This window comes from Thunnus maccoyii, chromosome 23, assembly GCF_910596095.1.
Source record: "Thunnus maccoyii chromosome 23, fThuMac1.1, whole genome shotgun sequence".
NCBI classification, from domain to species: Eukaryota; Metazoa; Chordata; class Actinopteri; order Scombriformes; family Scombridae; genus Thunnus; species Thunnus maccoyii.
The window spans coordinates 25,914,154-25,933,746 of NC_056555.1; the positions used below are offsets into that span (position 1 = coordinate 25,914,154).

Genomic DNA, 19,593 nt, shown 5'->3' on the forward strand with positions numbered 1-19,593 from the left:
GAAAATGTTCACTTCCTGATACTGATGACATGCCTATAATATCACGCATCCCTAATTATTTCACAAGAAAATAGACATTTTTAAATATATTTTTCCTTTAAACACCTTGCGATCACTCAGGTTTACGTTGGGACGTCTTTAGAGGGTCCGACTGTAATCCAGGTACAACGCACAGCACAACATACACCTGAAATCTTAAAATATTAAGGAGGGCTGCAAGTAACGGCTATTTTCATTATCAATTAATCTTCTGATTATTTTCTTGATCAATCATTTATTCAATGAAATGTTAAAAAAGTCCACGTCGATGTCTTCAGTTTGCTTGTTTTGTGTCACTAATGATCTAAAACCTTCCGATATTCACTTTACTGTCACATAAAACAAAGAAATACAGCAAGTTGTCGCATTTGAGGAGCTTGAACCACAGAACATTTGGAACTTTTGCTTGAATAATGACAGAAATTATTAATGAAATATTAAAAATGGTTGATTAATTGATTAATCGTCTGCCTTCAGAGCAGTCTGACGCTCAACAGTTAACCAATCCTTGAGAACTAATTTAACTCAGGAAGCTGCAGCATGTTCAGTTTGTAACCAGGAAAACAGCTTTTTTGATGACATCAGCACTTTTACACACCTGTTCACCTGCTGTGTGACAAAACGATCTCAACTCAAAGGTCCACTTACAGGCTTTTCCTCCAGTCAGAGATCATGACCGTAAACACTGAGCCTCCCAAACCTTCATGTAGACGTTATTTTTGATAAATTGACCACATATTCAAAGTCTAAGTAGATGATTTCTCATCTGAAAGAATCATAAAAGTGACTCAGGTTGCAGATGGTGGCTGAGGTCATACAGGGGTCGTACAGGGGTCATACAGGGGTCATACATGCAAGTACTGAAGTGTTTGTTCTGATTCGTGAAACGTTTCAAAAATTACAGAAAGGGAAATAATCATGTTATGAATTCAGTGTCTCTGGATGACTTCTGGTGTGTTTTTATCTTAACGTGGACTAAGACATGGAGTCAGACTTTGACCTGTGACTGATGACGTTTAAAGGACAGTTCCCAGTGTTCCCAGTGTGTTAAACCAGCAGTCAGGTGTCTGTAATCATTCCTCCTGTTCATACTGGATATTAAAAGATCCTTCAAATGTGTTTTCAATGGAAGTGATGGAGGATAAAATCCACAGTGTGTCCACACAGTCATTTAAAGTCTGTGTGAAGCTTCTATTCAGCTTCAGCAGTCTGAGTTAGTCATATCAAGTGGATATCTGACACATTTACAGTCTTTTTAGCATCAAATTCCCTCTTTGTGTTTCCTCGGACAGTGTTTCCCTGTTGAGCTGCAGGTGGAAGTATAGCAACAAAAAGAGGAACTTTGGCACTAAAAAGACTGTAACATTGAAAGATATCTACTTGATTTGACTCATTTGGACGCTGAAGCTTCATATTAGCTTCAGACTGTGGATTTTGTCCTCCATCACTTCCATTGTAAGGTCATTATGAAGGGATCTTCTAATGGTCAGTATGAACAGGAGGAATGATTACAGCAAGAAACACAGCTTTAATGTTCATTTGAAGACTGACTGTTGGTTTAAGATGGACGTGAACACAAGTACAGACAAATAATGCAGTTTGAGAAAGATCTAATGTCCACATTCATCACAAGTGTTTTATTTATGTCGAGCATCACTAAACGGGGGCGTGTTAAAGGTTAACATACAGTTGTCTGTTTTCTGTATTAAAGTTGTTGACATGCAGTAAGTCGTGTTGATCTCCACCTACAGCAATTATCCACCCGGCTGGTAGAGTTTGATCAGTAAATCAAACGTCCACAGATCAGTGTAATCCTGCTTTAATGTTTAGTTTTTATTCCAGTGAGAAAACGCTCCAATAACTGTGAGACAAATATTATTAAATATTCAGAACCATGCACAGTTTCTAATATACAATATAACACTCTGATAAAACCGTCTGCTCTGCTTCCAGTGGGTCCTGACGCACCTCCTCGAAAGTTTCATTTCAAGTCTGACTGAAAAAGTTCAGAGACATCAAGACGTGGGTCTGTCTCTCTACGAGTGGTTGTTTCCATTAGTGCTGAAGTTCATGTTCTCGTCCAGTGAAGAAACACAAAGTACCACGAAGTAAAGTACCAGAATCCATCGTGTTCCTGCAGAATTCACTCCGAGTTCGTTAACAACCTGTTTTGTCTTTGTACCTTTGTCATCACAGAGTTCCTGATGTGTTTTCCTCACATCTGCGGTGATCTCATTAAAGGATTATTCTGCTTAATCCCGACTCTGCTCTCAGTCCGGTAGTTTTATCCTTCAGTTCTAGTAACGATCACATTATTCTCACCGAGTTAACATCTGAGATCTGAGAACACTGATGTTGTTCCTCTGCTCTACTTTCCTGAGCAAAGACGTTTCAGTTGCTCTCACTTCCTGTTTGACTCCCCAGTCATCATCAGGATAACCTGTTGGTTTGTTGTTTGGACTTTATCTCAAACAAACCTGCGGAAAAACCTTCCTGAACTTAACATGCAAAAGAAAAACAGCTTCAGTCTTTAACTGACGACTGACACAAAGCATCGCCATGACAACAGCGATGGTTCTAAAGAATCATGTTTAAAAAGGGACAAGTTGAAAGTATTCTTTCTGTTTATTACATTTCAAACCGACACCTTTGCAAAGTGAGTTAACCAGAATAACAAACCTGAATCAGACAACAACGTTCCATCTGGATGCAAAACAGATCCGTTAAAAATGGACCTAAAGAGATCATGTCTGCTCTCAGCTTCTCTTCTGACTCCTCACATGTTTTAAACAGAAAGTTTCTGCTTGTTGTTGAACCAGCGAGCTGCTGACTGAGATCTGAATCAGAGGATATGATGTGTGTCAAACTCTGAACTGCCTAAAGAAGCTAAATGAATTTCAGTGTCAGCTGACAAAGTCGTATCGTATCGTGTGTCTGAAAGGCAGGAAAACCAGGTCCAAAATAGACCAGAGGACAGTCAAGACCATCAGAACTGGTCTGAAATAAACTGGACACAGAGTTTCAGACACGTTGACACACAGACCTGAAACCTGCAGCTGTACAGCAGGACCTGATCAGACCAGTCTAGACCTGGACCCACAAAGACCTCTAATGTCTGACAGTTATTTAGTGACGTCACCGTGTTCTCAGATGTCAGATATTAACTTGCTGTATTCAATGTTGTTATTACTGATAGAAACTCATTAAAACTACCAAAACAAACCAGATTTCTCCTTTAATCTTGAAGCCGTTTGCTACGACAGTCGCTCCATCTCAAACTGGTGTTGGCCCAGCTTGGCGGCGGCGGCGGCGGCGTTGCTGGTGGTGATGTTGGGCGGATTAGCCCAGCCTTTATTTGTGCGGGTGCAGCCTGACTTTGAGGCTTCAGCCGAGGGTCCGTGAGTCACTGAGAGGGGGGCAGAGTCGTCTGTTACTGGCAGCGGCGGCGGCGTTGAGTCCAGCTCTGGGGATTTGCGTCCATAATAAAGCGCCCAGAGCAGCGTGAGTGTCAGCGCCATGGCCAGGATCTGAGCCACGCCGATGGACACGCCCAGGAAACGCAACACCTGCAGCTGCTTCGTCCCACGAATAAAACTGTAGATCTTTGGACCGCAGCCCTGAGACAGAAATACACCAAGTTAATAAACATCATGTTGCTGGTTTGAATTTGTCTAAATGACTGAAAATGAAAGAGCTGATCATCTGTATCAGGTATCCAGGTGTTGCTTTGTTGTCAGGTAACAGTAGAATCACTCGATCCACACACAGTAATTACACACAGACGCACAAAACCAGAGCAGCAAGACGCTGATGCTGCATCAGCTTCCTCCATCTCTAAACTGTTAATGTGAAACCTGGTTTCCACAGGTGTGTGTATTCAGGTAACCAGGTTCTTCTTCTGCTCTTTACAAGTTCACACATGCAAAACAATAGACAAAGAGAGCAGAGATCATTACAGAGCGACGCCAAGTCCAACTGAGTCACCTGTAGAAGAACATAAATTCATTCTGCTGATGGTATCTCATAATAACATATTATATATAATAATATATTATTATTATATATAATATGTTCCAGGAAATTAGTGTAAAATTAAAGGAGCTGTAAAATAAAGCGTCACCAAACTTAAAGGACCTTCAGGGTAGATTCAGCTCTCTGATTGGATAAAAGCAGCTCTGACTCTCGTCCAATAAGAAGACAGCAGTGTCTCACCTCTTGGTGGAGGTCGCTGAGGTCGTGGTAGTGGGCGTGGCGAGCACATCCTGGATACTGATTGGAGCAGCAGGAGTCAGGTGGCCACTCCATCTCTGTCATCTCCAGCCAATCAGTGAAGTAGATCACCCCGCAGCATTTAAACTGTCGGGCAGGTAAACACACACACACACACACACCTGTCAGTCAGCACGCAGGTCACATGACCACAGGGCATGTGTGTGTGTGTGTGTGTGTGTGTGTGTGTGTGTGTGTGTGTGTGTGACCTCTGACCTCTGTCTGGAAGGTGTTCCAGGTGTGTGTGAGCCACTGGTAACGCTGCAGGCCGAAGTTTGGCATCCGAGACTTCAGGCTGATCATATCAGAGCGCTGCACCGCGGGCTGAACACACACACACACATGCACACACACACACACACACACACATGCACACACATACACACACACACACACACACACACACACACACACACACGCACACACACACAAACAAACCATTGATATTTTAATCAATACATGAGAGGAATGATGCAGTGAGATAAGCATCCTGCTGATAAGACACATTCACTACATTACCCACAACCCCCTGCAGGCAGCCAGGTGAAGAACACACACAGCTGCTCGACACTGAAGCACTAAAATATCTTTTACTCTCTTTATTTTTATCTTTATTCTGTAAATCATTTAAATCTGGAGATCACTTTGTCTTTATGTCATATTAATTAAATTATTATTATTATTATTATTATTATTATTATTATTATTATTATTATTATTATCATATCAGCCACAGTATTTAGTCTCTTTGACGTCTGTCTATCACAGCTTCATGTACAGTTTGAATTCTACATTAAAGTCCTGACTTCACTTCCTGGGACTAGTTGATGGGAAAAGGTCAAAAGGTCAAAAGGTCAGCAGTTAAAGTTCCTTCAGTGCATTTTATGTTTGTGTTTCTCATCATGAAGAAACTAAAAACAAATAAAAAATGTCATCATGCTGTTAAATTCTTTGTTCTTTTATATGTTTTGAGTATTTTCTGCCTTTAATAGGCGTCATTAGTGGAGAAATATCAGTAAATCTGATCATTTCATTAAATCATAGCATTAAAATATTTTACAGGATATTAAACATGTTTTTTATGGCGTAATGATCGATATCAGACTATCGGTTGTGATTTCCTGTCAGCTGATTGATCTGGACGCTGACGTGTTGCTGTGAGTTTTCATGGTCGGTGAAACTGGATCTGAGCTGCGAGCAGCAGCGAGCCGGACGTGTCGCACATTTCTGGTTATTCTTAGAACTGAGTGTGCAGCTGCTCGCCAGCTCTCCTCTGATTGGTCGGTTTCACATGTGCAGTGGTCGACACAAATATTCACAAACTTCACAAAACTGAAAACAAACATTATAAGGGACAAAAAAAACAGAGATTTTGAGAATAATCACAACTTTATGAGAAAAATGTTTCTTTAAAAAAATGTGTAAAATAGTTTTATGAGATTGCATGTAATTAATTATGAGATTAAAGTTGTAATCTTAGGAGAAAAAGTCACTGTATGACCAGTTAAAATGGTCATTTTGATGAAGAAGTTATAATATTATGATGTAAAGCTGCTTTATTTTCTTATACACAGAAAAAAGTTGTAATTATTTGAGAAAACAAGTCTTCATATTTTAAGAATAAGTTAAAAATGACCGAAGAGACGACGTAATTTTATAAGAAAACATGATTTTGGAAAAAGAAAAGTCAGAATTATGATAAAAAAAGTTGCCTCGATTATTTGATAATTTCTTGTTTTTACTTTTTGTTGCTGTTCTGTTTTGTAGACTCAGATTCTAAAAAAAAAAACTGAACTAAACATTAAAATATCTTAAAAATATTCTACATTTCTGTTTTGCAGTTGATAAAAATGAAGCGTTGAGTTTTGTCACCTGGTCGTAGGTCCAGACGGCGCTCGCCAGCTCCACACAGAAGATCACCAGCAGACTGCCGAAGTACTGAAACACAACAGAGACGACGCAGACATGAAGACATGAAGACCAGTCAGAGAGAAAGTAGAAAGTCTCCGATGAAATGGAATCATCAGCTTTAAGTTGACGTGTCGAACTTGTCAACAAACGGCTGATTAGTTACAGAACAACATTATCGTTCATGTGGAGTCGTGTTTCCGTCCAATATTCTCTCTCTTTTAGGGGAAATATCAGGATCTGTAGCTGCAGGTAAGCTAACTGTTAGCAGGTAAAAACGACGCTACGAGACACTGAGAGTGAACCAGAACAGTAAAGATGCAGCCGGACAGTTTTCCAGTTAAAATGATTTGTGGTTTCATTTGTTATTTTATTGTTTCTGTTGTCGAGATCGAGTATGAAATTTCATTACAGCCTGTTCACCAGCTGCTGCTGATAACATCATTTTATAATTGTGACTAAATCAACATTAATCTGGTTAATACTGTGTATTCAGCTGTATTGACATAACACAGAGCTGGAAAACCTCCATTTTTGGGGTAAAAAGTGTCTGAATAGAGGCTGAAAAGTGAGAGAAAGATGCGTTTTCACATGAATCCGGCGTGAAGTGGACGGACTCTAATTATTTGAGGTGTTTTCAGGTATTTGTTGCTCAGCGTTAGACGACAGAGACATCAGGCATCTGAAATGAATTACAAACAGTGAAGATGAATGTGTGAGTGTTTGCAGAGTGTAAATATGAGCAGACTCTCTGCACACACATCATACAAACCCTCCCTGTCAGGCGTGTGGGAGGATGAACTTTTGACCTCTTTCATATAAACACTGTCGGAGGAGAAACCTGCAGGTGAGAAAATAAAAGGCGTCTTTCTTGTTTCAGACCAGCTGCAGCTGCAGAGTTCAGCTCACACCTGAAATATCTGATAGTTTCAGTCTTTAACCGATGACGGAGGAGAACAGCAGCTCTCAGGGTGAAAGGTCAGGCTGATGAACGTCAACGTTGCTGCGTTGCTGAACATGTTGAGCAGCTGAACCAGTCTGAACCGACAAGCACACAGTTATTACTGAGACTGTTTGAGGGAAGATAGTGAACTAACCATCACTGTCATTATAGATTCATATTCTCATTACTTTTTAATTGATTGTTTCATTGTTTCATCTATAAAATGTCAGAAAATATTGAAAAATGTCGACATTTTCGCTGTTTACAGAGATATAAAACAAAGAAAAGCAGCGAGTCCTCACATTTAACCCGGATGCTGATTAATATTCTGGTAAATTTATTGACTAATCGTTGGACAGACGTGAGTTTATTCAACTTGATTGATTGATAATAAACGAGTGAAACGTGTTGAATCATTATCAATTCATCTTCTGATTTATTATTTTCTCTATTCATTGTTTTTTTCTTTAAAATGTCATAAAATACTGAAAAATTCACGTTAAAGTTTCAAACTACTCAACGTCACATATTCTCATTTTTCACTGACAATAATATAAAATAATATAAATTAGAGAATATTTGCTTCAAAAACAATGAACTGATTATCAAACTAGTTTGTTATTATTTTATATAAAATATTCAGACATGAGAGCGACGTGTTAACAGGCTGCAGCGTCTTTACGTTAACATAATCTGCACACACACATCCAACTAACCATTACTGTCATTATTGATCCTCCTGCTGATTAATCATTTCATCTATAAAAAGCAGAGCTGCAACAATTAGTCAATTAACTGATTAGTTGCTATTAAATTAATCACCCACTATTTTGATAATCAATTAATTGTTTTGAGTCATTTTTTAAGAAGAAAAAGTCCAAATTTTCTGATTCCAGCTTCTTAGATGTGAATATTTCCTGGTTTCTTTCGTCTCTACGACACTAAACTGAATATATTTGTGGACAAAACAAGACATTTGATGACGTCATCTTTGGGAAACACTGATTAACATTAATCATCAATCAATTATTGAGAAAATAATCGACGGATTAATCAATAATCAAAATAATCGTTAGTTGCAGCTCTGATCAAAGGTCACGTCTTCAACTATTTCTTCTCTCAGTCTGTACAGGATGAGGTGGAGCGCTCGGCTCTATTGTGATGTCATCTCCCAGGTGTGTTGGGGGTCGTTCTGTGTGTGTGTGTGTGTGTGTGTGTGTGTGTGTGTGGGGAGGGGGGGTGGGGGTGGGGGGGGCACTTCCTGTCTCTGCTGGGAGTCCGTTCAGCAGCCTGAAGCTGCTCTCTGTCCCAACGTCTCGTCTTTCAGAAACAGCCTGAAGGGACAATCTTATCTCCACTGAAGGACAATAGAGACACCGGACACCTGGCCCCGCCCCCTCAGGTGACAGCAGACAGGTGATCTGGATCAGACCCCCCCCCTCATCTCCACCTGTGTTAACCTGAGATCTGATCTGCACAACTGAGTCAGTTTGATCAAAATATAACTAAAATATTACCATAAAACGTTTAACATGTAAATTCATAAAAGGGCATATTTTAATGATAATGAGGGTTATAATTATTATAATTATTATTATTATTTATAAAGCACTGTGTTCTGATGTCATCCCTACAACTAAATACAATGTATGTATATTGCAAATGTGTGTGTTGTTGTTTGTTGTGACACAAATTTAAGTAGAACTTTAACCACAACACAGATACGACTCACCTCAGACATGACTACGGAGTGTTTACATACATTACATGTATATCACGAATGTGCAAGTTTACATAACTGCAACTACAAAGAGAAGAACTGGAGAAGAGCATGTATGTACTTTGTATAAAACAAAACAAGCTTTATCACTACTGAGGGAGAGCATTTATCACAAATTTGTGTGTCTTTGTGTGTTGTGATTTTTTTTGATGTATGTAAGCAAAACTTACATAAATTCAGGTGCGTATTTAACTAGAGTAGAGTGTATATCACAGATTTGTGATGTATACCTCAAATATGTACATAAGTCAGGATGGTATATAACACAAATGTGTGTGTATGATGTGTATCATGGATTAACACACTAAAATAACCAGAACTCAGCGTGTTTATTATAAATGTTCATACTTATGTAACTGCAACAGAAGGAGAATTACACCGTAAGTTCATTATTGTGTGTATCATGCATTTTCATACGTATGTAACTGCAACTTAAGGACTCTCATAGAACCAATGTGTGTGAATTTATTTACGTATGTTACCAAAAACTCAAATAGTATGACATATAACATAAATCTACCTACATATGCAACTAAAGGAGAGTGTATATAGCAGCACGTTTGTTTATATTACACATAATTCAATTTATGCACAAATGTAACTGCAGGACAGCGTATTTCCCACATTTGTGTAATCATTTGTATCAGAAAGAGAATGAATGTTAGGCCTTATTTATCATTAATAATAAGTATATAAACATTAACAAATAGTTTATAACTTACTATAATGTTGTTACAAGCAGACATAATGACATTTTAAGTGTTTATTAATGTTCAGTATTTATTATAACTTCTCCTATGAAGACACATTTTATATTATTACAGCTGTGTTTTACTATGTTGTGATTCTGTTTATACAGCAGCAAAGACTTCTGGGTGTCAACAAATACATTAATAAACACTTAGATCTGCTGTGATGTATTAACTCTTTATATCTGATTATTAATACATTACAGTGAGTTATAAACATTTATTAACTCTATATCTGATTATTTATACATTATAGTGAGTTATTAACATGTATTAACTCTTTATATCTGATTATTTATACATTATAGTGAGTTATTAACATGTATTAACTCTTTATATCTGATTATTTATACATTATAGTGAGTTATTAACATTTATTAACTCTTTATAGCTGATTATTAATACATTATAGTGAGTTATTAACATTTATTAACTCTTTATAGCTGATTATTAATACGTTATAGTGAGTTATAAACCAGTTGTTAACTCTTTATATCTGATTATTAATACGTTATAGTGAGTTATAAACCAGTTGTTAACGCTTTATATCTGATTATTAATACGTTATAGTGAGTTATAAACATGTATTAACTCTTTATAGACTGATTCCTTAGTGATAAATGTGTTTGACTGAATGAAGTGATTGTGAATCATTAATGATAATGAATGATATAAACAGTAACACAGAGGAAACGTACCCAGGACAGCAGCAGCAGGTTACATTTGAGCGTGCCGCAGTATCCCACCATGGCCACGATGATGAGAAAACAGCACACAGCGATGATGACGGGATGGACAGCTGGAGAATATGTGAGGACGGCTGCTTCCTCCAGCCTGCAGAGAAACACACAAACACAGCGACTCTCTGAGCTGCTGGAAGAGTTTTCATTTATTTATTAATTTATTTGTGTCTGCGCTCCCCCGCTGTTATGAATCCAGCAGCTCACACACTGAGCCAAGTCTGCAGGAATGTGACAGTTTGAATCATCTCCTGCAACATGGACGAGTCTGTCTGCAGAGAGATGAGCTGAGTTTACATCAGCGGGAGTCTTTTCTCCGTGTTACACTGCAAAAATATGTTTCTGAGTACCTGAGGTCTTATATATAAAATATAAAATCATACATATATATCTAGACAGAGCATACAGGGGGATGTCTGATCAGCTAATTGATCTGTAAAACCCTCTGGAGTTACCTGACTGTCTGAGACTCACCTGGTGTGGGCTGTCAGGGTCAGGACGGTGTTCAGGGGGTCTCTGATCCACGCTGCCACTCCCAGGACACATGCTGACATCAGCTGGACACACACAGAGAAACACACAGAAATAAACACACAGAAATAAACACACATGGATCAGTTTCTGCTGCCCGCAAATAACATCTCAGAATGTGAAACCTGCTCTCACACACGGACGGTGGCCTACTTTAACTTTAACTGTTATCTTCTACTTTGACTTTCACTGTTATCTTCTACTTTAACTTTAACTGTTATCTTCTACTTTGACTTTCACTGTTATCTTCTACTTTAACTTTAACTGTTATCTTCTACTTTAACTTTAACTGTTATCTTCTACTTTGACTTTCACTGTTATCTTCTACTTTAACTTTAACTGTTATCTTCTACTTTAACTTTAACTGTTATCTTCTACTTTGACTTTCACTGTTAACTTCTACTTTTACTTTAACTGTTAACTTCTACTTTAACTTTAACTGTTATCTTCTACTTTAACTTTAACTGTTATCTTCTACTTTAACTTTAACTGTTATCTTCTACTTTAACTTTAACTGTTAACTTCTACTTTAACTGTTAACTTCTACTTTTACTTTAACTGTTAACTTCTACTTTAACTTTAACTGTTATCTTCTACTTTAACTTTAACTGTTAACTTCTACTTTAACTGTTAACTTCTACTTTAACTTTAACTGTTATCTTCTACTTTAACTTTAACTGTTAACTTCTACTTTAACTGTTAACTTCTACTTTAACTTTAACTGTTATCTTCTACTTTAACTTTAACTGTTATCTTCTACTTTAACTTTAACTGTTATCTTCTACTTTCACTGTTAACTTCTACTTTCACTTTAACTGTTAACTTCTACTTTAACTTTAACTGTTAACTTCTACTTTAACTTTAACTGTTAACTTCTACTTTCACTGTTAACTTCTACTTTCACTTTAACTGTTAACTTCTACTTTAACTTTAACTGTTAACTTCTACTTTAACTTTAACTGTTATCTTCTACTTTAACTTTAACTGTTAACTTCTACTTTAACTGTTAACTTCTACTTTCACTGTTAACTTCTACTTTAACTTTAACTGTTAACTTCTACTTTAACTGTTAACTTCTACTTTAACTGTTAACTTCTACTTTCACTGTTAACTTCTACTTTAACTGTTAACTTCTACTTTAACTGTTAACTTCTACTTTAACTTTCACTGTTAACTTCTACTTTAACTTTCACTGTTAACTTCTACTTTAACTTTAACTGTTCACTTCTACTTTAACTGTTAACTTCTACTTTCACTGTTAACTTCTACTTTAACTTTCACTGTTAACTTCTACTTTAACTTTCACTGTTAACTTCTACTTTCACTGTTAACTTCTACTTTAACTTTCACTGTTAACTTCTACTTTAACTGTTAACTTCTACTTTAAATGTTAACTTCTACTTTAACTTTCACTGTTAACTTCTACTTTAACTGTTAACTTCTACTTTAAATGTTAACTTCTACTTTAACTTTCACTGTTAACTTCTACTTTAACTGTTAACTTCTACTTTAACTTTCACTGTTAACTTCTACTTTAACTTTCACTGTTAACTTCTACTTTCACTGTTAACTTCTACTTTAACTTTCACTGTTAACTTCTACTTTAACTGTTAACTTCTACTTTAAATGTTAACTTCTACTTTAACTTTCACTGTTAACTTCTACTTTAACTGTTAACTTCTACTTTAAATGTTAACTTCTACTTTAACTTTCACTGTTAACTTCTACTTTAACTGTTAACTTCTACTTTAACTTTCACTGTTAACTTCTACTTTAACTTTCACTGTTAACTTCTACTTTAACTGTTAACTTCTACTTTAACTTTCACTGTTAACTTCTACTTTAACTTTAAATGTTAACTTCTACTTTAACTTTAAATGTTAACTTCTACTTTAACTTTAACTGTTAACTTCTACTTTAACTTTAAATGTTAACTTCTACTTTAACTTTAACTGTTAACTTCTACTTTAACTGTTAACTTCTACTTTAACTTTCACTGTTAACTTCTACTTTAACTGTTAACTTCTACTTTAAATGTTAACTTCTACTTTAACTTTCACTGTTAACTTCTACTTTAACTGTTAACTTCTACTTTAACTTTCACTGTTAACTTCTACTTTAACTGTTAACTTCTACTTTAACTTTCACTGTTAACTTCTACTTTAACTTTCACTGTTAACTTCTACTTTAACTTTCACTGTTAACTTCTACTTTAACTTTCACTGTTAACTTCTACTTTAACTTTCACTGTTAACTTCTACTTTAACTTTCACTGTTAACTTCTACTTTAACTTTAAATGTTAACTTCTACTTTAACTTTAACTGTTAACTTCTACTTTAACTTTAAATGTTAACTTCTACTTTAACTTTAACTGTTAACTTCTACTTTAACTGTTAACTTCTACTTTAACTTTAAATGTTAACTTCTGCTTTAACTGTTAACTTCTACTTTAACTTTAAATGTTAACTTCTACTTTAACTGTTAACTTCTACTTTAACTGTTAACTTCTACTTTAACTTTAAATGTTAACTTCTACTTTAACTTTCACTGTTAACTTCTACTTTAACGGTTAACTTCTACTTTAAATGTTAACTTCTACTTTAACTTTCACTGTTAACTTCTACTTTAACTGTTAACTTCTACTTTAACGGTTAACTTCTACTTTAACTGTTAACTTCTACTTTAACTGTTAACTTCTACTTTAACTTTCACTGTTAACTTCTACTTTAACTTTAACTGTTAACTTCTACTTTAACTTTAAATGTTAACTTCTACTTTAACTGTTAACTTCTACTTTAACTTTAAATGTTAACTTCTACTTTAACTTTAAATGTTAACTTCTACTTTAACTGTTAACTTCTACTTTAACTTTAAATGTTAACTTCTACTTTAACTTTAAATGTTAACTTCTACTTTAACTCTTAACTTCTACTATAACTTTAAATGTTAACTTCTACTATAACTTTAAATGTTAACTTCTACTTTAACTTTAAATGTTAACTTCTACTTTAACTGTTAACTTCTACTTTAACTTTAACTCTTAACTTCTACTATAACTTTAAATGTTAACTTCTACTTTAACTTTCACTGTTAACTTCTACTTTAACTGTTAACTTCTACTTTAACTTTCACTGTTAACTTCTACTTTAACTTTCACTGTTAACTTCTACTTTCACTGTTAACTTCTACTTTAACTTTCACTGTTAACTTCTACTTTAACTGTTAACTTCTACTTTAAATGTTAACTTCTACTTTAACTTTCACTGTTAACTTCTACTTTAACTGTTAACTTCTACTTTAAATGTTAACTTCTACTTTAACTTTCACTGTTAACTTCTACTTTAACTTTCACTGTTAACTTCTACTTTAACTGTTAACTTCTACTTTAACTTTCACTGTTAACTTCTACTTTAACTTTAAATGTTAACTTCTACTTTAACTTTAAATGTTAACTTCTACTTTAACTTTAACTGTTAACTTCTACTTTAACTTTAAATGTTAACTTCTACTTTAACTTTAACTGTTAACTTCTACTTTAACTTTAAATGTTAACTTCTACTTTAACTTTAACTGTTAACTTCTACTTTAACTGTTAACTTCTACTTTAACTTTCACTGTTAACTTCTACTTTAACTGTTAACTTCTACTTTAAATGTTAACTTCTACTTTAACTTTCACTGTTAACTTCTACTTTAACTGTTAACTTCTACTTTAACTTTCACTGTTAACTTCTACTTTAACTGTTAACTTCTACTTTAACTTTCACTGTTAACTTCTACTTTAACTTTCACTGTTAACTTCTACTTTAACTTTCACTGTTAACTTCTACTTTAACTTTCACTGTTAACTTCTACTTTAACTTTCACTGTTAACTTCTACTTTAACTTTCACTGTTAACTTCTACTTTAACTTTAAATGTTAACTTCTACTTTAACTTTAACTGTTAACTTCTACTTTAACTTTAAATGTTAACTTCTACTTTAACTTTAACTGTTAACTTCTACTTTAACTGTTAACTTCTACTTTAACTTTAAATGTTAACTTCTGCTTTAACTGTTAACTTCTACTTTAACTTTAAATGTTAACTTCTACTTTAACTGTTAACTTCTACTTTAACTGTTAACTTCTACTTTAACTTTAAATGTTAACTTCTACTTTAACTTTCACTGTTAACTTCTACTTTAACGGTTAACTTCTACTTTAAATGTTAACTTCTACTTTAACTTTCACTGTTAACTTCTACTTTAACTGTTAACTTCTACTTTAACGGTTAACTTCTACTTTAACTGTTAACTTCTACTTTAACTGTTAACTTCTACTTTAACTTTCACTGTTAACTTCTACTTTAACTTTAACTGTTAACTTCTACTTTAACTTTAAATGTTAACTTCTACTTTAACTGTTAACTTCTACTTTAACTTTAAATGTTAACTTCTACTTTAACTTTAAATGTTAACTTCTACTTTAACTGTTAACTTCTACTTTAACTTTAAATGTTAACTTCTACTTTAACTTTAAATGTTAACTTCTACTTTAACTCTTAACTTCTACTATAACTTTAAATGTTAACTTCTACTATAACTTTAAATGTTAACTTCTACTTTAACTTTAAATGTTAACTTCTACTTTAACTGTTAACTTCTACTTTAACTTTAACTCTTAACTTCTACTATAACTTTAAATGTTAACTTCTACTATAACTTTAAATGTTAACTTCTACTATAACTTTAAATGTTAACTTCTACTATAACTTTAAATGTTAACTTCTACTATAACTTTAAATGTTAACTTCTACTATAACTTTAAATGTTAACTTCTACTTTAACTTTAAATGTTAACTTCTACTTTAACTGTTAACTTCTACTTTAACTTTAACTGTTAACTTCTACTTTAACTTTAAATGTTAACTTCTACTTTAACTTTCACTGTTAACTTCTACTTAAACTGTTAACTTCTACTATAACTTTAAATGTTAACTTCTACTATAACTTTAACTGTTAACTTCTACTTAAACTGTTAACTTCTACTATAACTTTAAATGTTAACTTCTACTTTAACTGTTAACTTCTACTATAACTTTAAATGTTAACTTCTACTTTAACTATTAACTTCTACTTTAACTTTCACTGTTAACTTCTACTATAACTTTAAATGTTAACTTCTACTTAAACTGTTAACTTCTACTATAACTTTAAATGTTAACTTCTACTTTAACTGTTAACTTCTACTTTAACTTTAAATGTCAACTTCTACTTTAACTTTAAATGTTAACTTCTACTTTAACTGTTAACTTCTACTTTAACTTTAACTCTTAACTTCTACTATAACTTTAAATGTTAACTTCTACTACAACTTTAAATGTTAACTTCTACTTTAACTATTAACTTCTACTTTAACTTTCACTGTTAACTTCTACTTAAACTGTTAACTTCTACTTTAACTTTAACTCTTAACTTCTACTATAACTTTAAATGTTAACTTCTACTTTAACTTTAAATGTTAACTTCTACTTTAACTATTAACTTCTACTATAACTTTAAATGTTAACTTCTACTTTAACTGTTAACTTCTACTATAACTTTAAATGTTAACTTCTACTTTAACTATTAACTTCTACTTTAACTTTCACTGTTAACTTCTACTATAACTTTAACTGTTAACTTCTACTTTAATTGTTAACTTCTACTATAACTTTAAATGTTATCTTCTACTTTAACTTTCACTGTTAACTTCTACTTTAACTGTTAACTTCTACTATAACTTTAAATGTTAACTTCTACTTTAACTTTCACTGTTAACTTCTACTTTAACTGTTAACTTCTACTATAACTTTAAATGTTAACTTCTACTTTAACTTTCACTGTTAACTTCTACTTTAACTTTAACTGTTAACTTCTACTTTAACTTTCACTGTTAACTTCTACTTTAACTGTTAACTTCTACTATAACTTTAACTGTTAACTTCTACTTTAACTTTCACTGTTAACTTCTACTTTAACTTTAACTGTTAACTTCTACTTTAACTGTTAACTTCTACTACAACTTTAAATGTTAACTTCTACTTTAACTTTAACTGTTAATTACTACTTTAACTGTTAACTACTAATTTAACTTTAAATGTTAACTTCTACTTTAACTGTTAACTACTAATTTAACTTTAAATGTTAACTTCTACTTTAACTTTAACTGTTAACTTCTACTTTAACTTTAAATGTTAACTTCTACTTTCTCTACTTTACTGTAACTTTCTCTCTAAACTTTACCTTTGACTTTTACTGCAAACCTAAACTGCAGACTTTAACTTAAGCCTGAAAACTTAAATTTAAACTTTAAGTCTTTCTGTTCAGTCATCAGTGACGTGATCAAAAACAACCACAAAGGAAGAGTTGGTCTTATTTAACTTTACTTTAACGTACAGAAACTAATCACTCGTATTTCCTAAATGAACCGACCTAACAGTGTATAAAGTACATAAACATCAGCTGCAACAATCAAATGCTGCTTCCAGATTAATGCAACAACTATATTAATCCAGTTATGTCTTAATAACGAAATAAATCTGCATCATGATGGTTCATCACATATGTAAACATGTGAACATGTGTTTCATGTGTGGTTTACTACATGTCCCTGCATGTTTCCACATGTAATATTATGAATCAATATCTTATGTTTTACGTTAAATGTTTGAAAATCACATGATCATAAATGTGACATTTTAACATGTGAAATGTTTCACTAATGTGATAATGTGCAGTTCTGTGGTGCTTATTTCAGATGTCTTATTTAGTCCAAGCAGACATTCAGTTTCCTGTCAGACCAAGAAAAGACAGAAAGTCTCACATGTTAGCAGCTGGAAACATCTGATTTTAGCAGTTTAGCGTCATTAAATGATCAAACACTTGATCAACTAACTGATTAATCGACTAATCGTTGCTCTAGTAACGCGCAGAAACCACTGAGAATTCTTTTGTTTCCTTTAGTTCCTGATCGATGACTGATCAATAAAGCTGTGATGATCCAGTGAGCTGTGGTGTGACAGTAACTCTGCGTGTTACTGATGTCAGTGTTGATGTGAGCAGCTGCTTCTCACCCAGAACAGTAAGTTGAGCGCGTACAGCAGACAGCGCAGACACCTCACCGCGTCCTCCCGTGCCATCCCGACCGCAGCTCCGCCGTCCTCCTCATCTGAGCCCGGGGCACCATGGCAACATGCTCACTGCAAACAAACAGGCCGGAGCTGCACGGCGCTGCGGAGATTATCACTCATTAGACAGGAGCCTCTTCTCAGAAACTGCGTCTGCTCCGTGCGTAAAAGCCGCATACCCTCCGTGTGTTGATCCGTGAGAAGCTCCAGGAAACATCCACAACAGGTGGTTTCTTACTTCCCCTCAGCCCGCCGGGATGATGGAGTGTGCGGCGGCGCTGACGTTTCCAAATCAATCATCACTCACTTAGCAGCGACACCCGCAGCTCGGACCGGCCTATAAATACTCTTTACGCGGATATACGCGTAAAATCCCGCATTTTCCACTCGTGAAGCGTGTGTGTGTGATCCAAAAGCTTCAAACCGAAACTCCAAACCGGAAAAAACACAAACTCAAAACCCAAAAAGTGCACAAACACGCGCCGCTCCGCTTCAACTCCTCCTCAACACGCGCGACAATCTCACTTTCACGCGTAAACTTTCCGTCTGGTGCGTTAAAGTCTGATCCAAACAGGCGAGCTGGAGTCCGGGGAGCTGCTGCTGTTGTAGCCGGAGCCCGGAGCAGTTAGGGGGTGGGAGGGGAGGGGTGGGAGGTGGGGGGGCGGTGCGCTGTCCCGGTCCGTCCTGCCGCTTCTTCTTCTGCTCTAATTAAATGCGGCAGCAGCAGCAGCAGCTTCCCTCCTCCCTCCGTCAGTCCCCGGGGAGGACAGAGGAATGTGTCCGCCTCCAGCCGCACAGCCGCGGGGTCAAAACAGAGGAAACACACGGACACATGGAGGCCTCTGCAGACACATGTGGCCAAAAGTATATGGACACATTATACTGGCAACATATACTATACGGCCAAAAGTATGTAGACACATAATACAAACTCTATTACATGGCTATCATGCATCAGTGCCCGGGCTTCCTCTACATGAGACTTGATTTTAAACTTTTTTAACTTACTTTTAAAGCTTCTGCATCTGAACTGAGCCTCCAAGATCCTGAATGTTTATAAAGCTTTTAAAAAACGACTTTTTAAGCAAGATCTTCTCATAAAGTTTCTCTCAGAGACACACAACACTGTGAAATGCTCCTTTACAATATTCTTCTTTATTACATATCAAACTGACGCAGGAGTGTGTTTGTTCCTCCTCTCAGTGTGACTATAAACCACAGAGTTCAACCATCTTCAAGCCAGATGAGATGACAAAGATGCAGAAACATTGTGCAGAAAACTGAACACAAAAGCAACAAACTGAAAATATTATTAGGAAATAAAGTTAAAGAATTATGGAGATACACAAAACCCCAGAAACAATAATAAAGATATAAAGTCATACATACGCTCAATAAAAGACAAATGACTGGAAAAAGATTTGACTGTGAAACTCAATCAGCTCAGAGAAGCTCCTGTTGTTCACAGATGAAAACAAGTATAAAA

At 34.8% G+C, this 19,593-nt stretch overlaps 1 protein-coding gene across 2 annotated transcripts; it reads right to left on the reverse strand.

Annotated features, from left to right (window-relative positions):
- Window positions 1–1,650: 1,650 nt before the first annotated feature.
- Window positions 1,651–18,728, reverse strand: tspan12 (tetraspanin 12). Of its 2 annotated transcripts, XM_042402547.1 has the most exons (8): window positions 18,287–18,728; window positions 18,054–18,210; window positions 10,903–10,985; window positions 10,387–10,522; window positions 6,181–6,246; window positions 4,525–4,632; window positions 4,252–4,395; window positions 1,651–3,656 (listed from the first exon to the last, which is right to left on the reverse strand). In XM_042402547.1, exons 2-8 carry the CDS (start codon window positions 18,117–18,119, stop codon window positions 3,294–3,296), a joined length of 966 nt encoding a protein of 321 aa, XP_042258481.1. In that variant the 5' UTR covers window positions 18,120–18,210; window positions 18,287–18,728; the 3' UTR covers window positions 1,651–3,293. The 2 variants fall into 2 exon arrangements, with proteins under 2 accessions (XP_042258481.1, XP_042258480.1); XM_042402546.1 differs by having other exon boundaries at window positions 18,054–18,728.
- Between the last annotated feature and the right edge of the window lie 865 nt (window positions 18,729–19,593).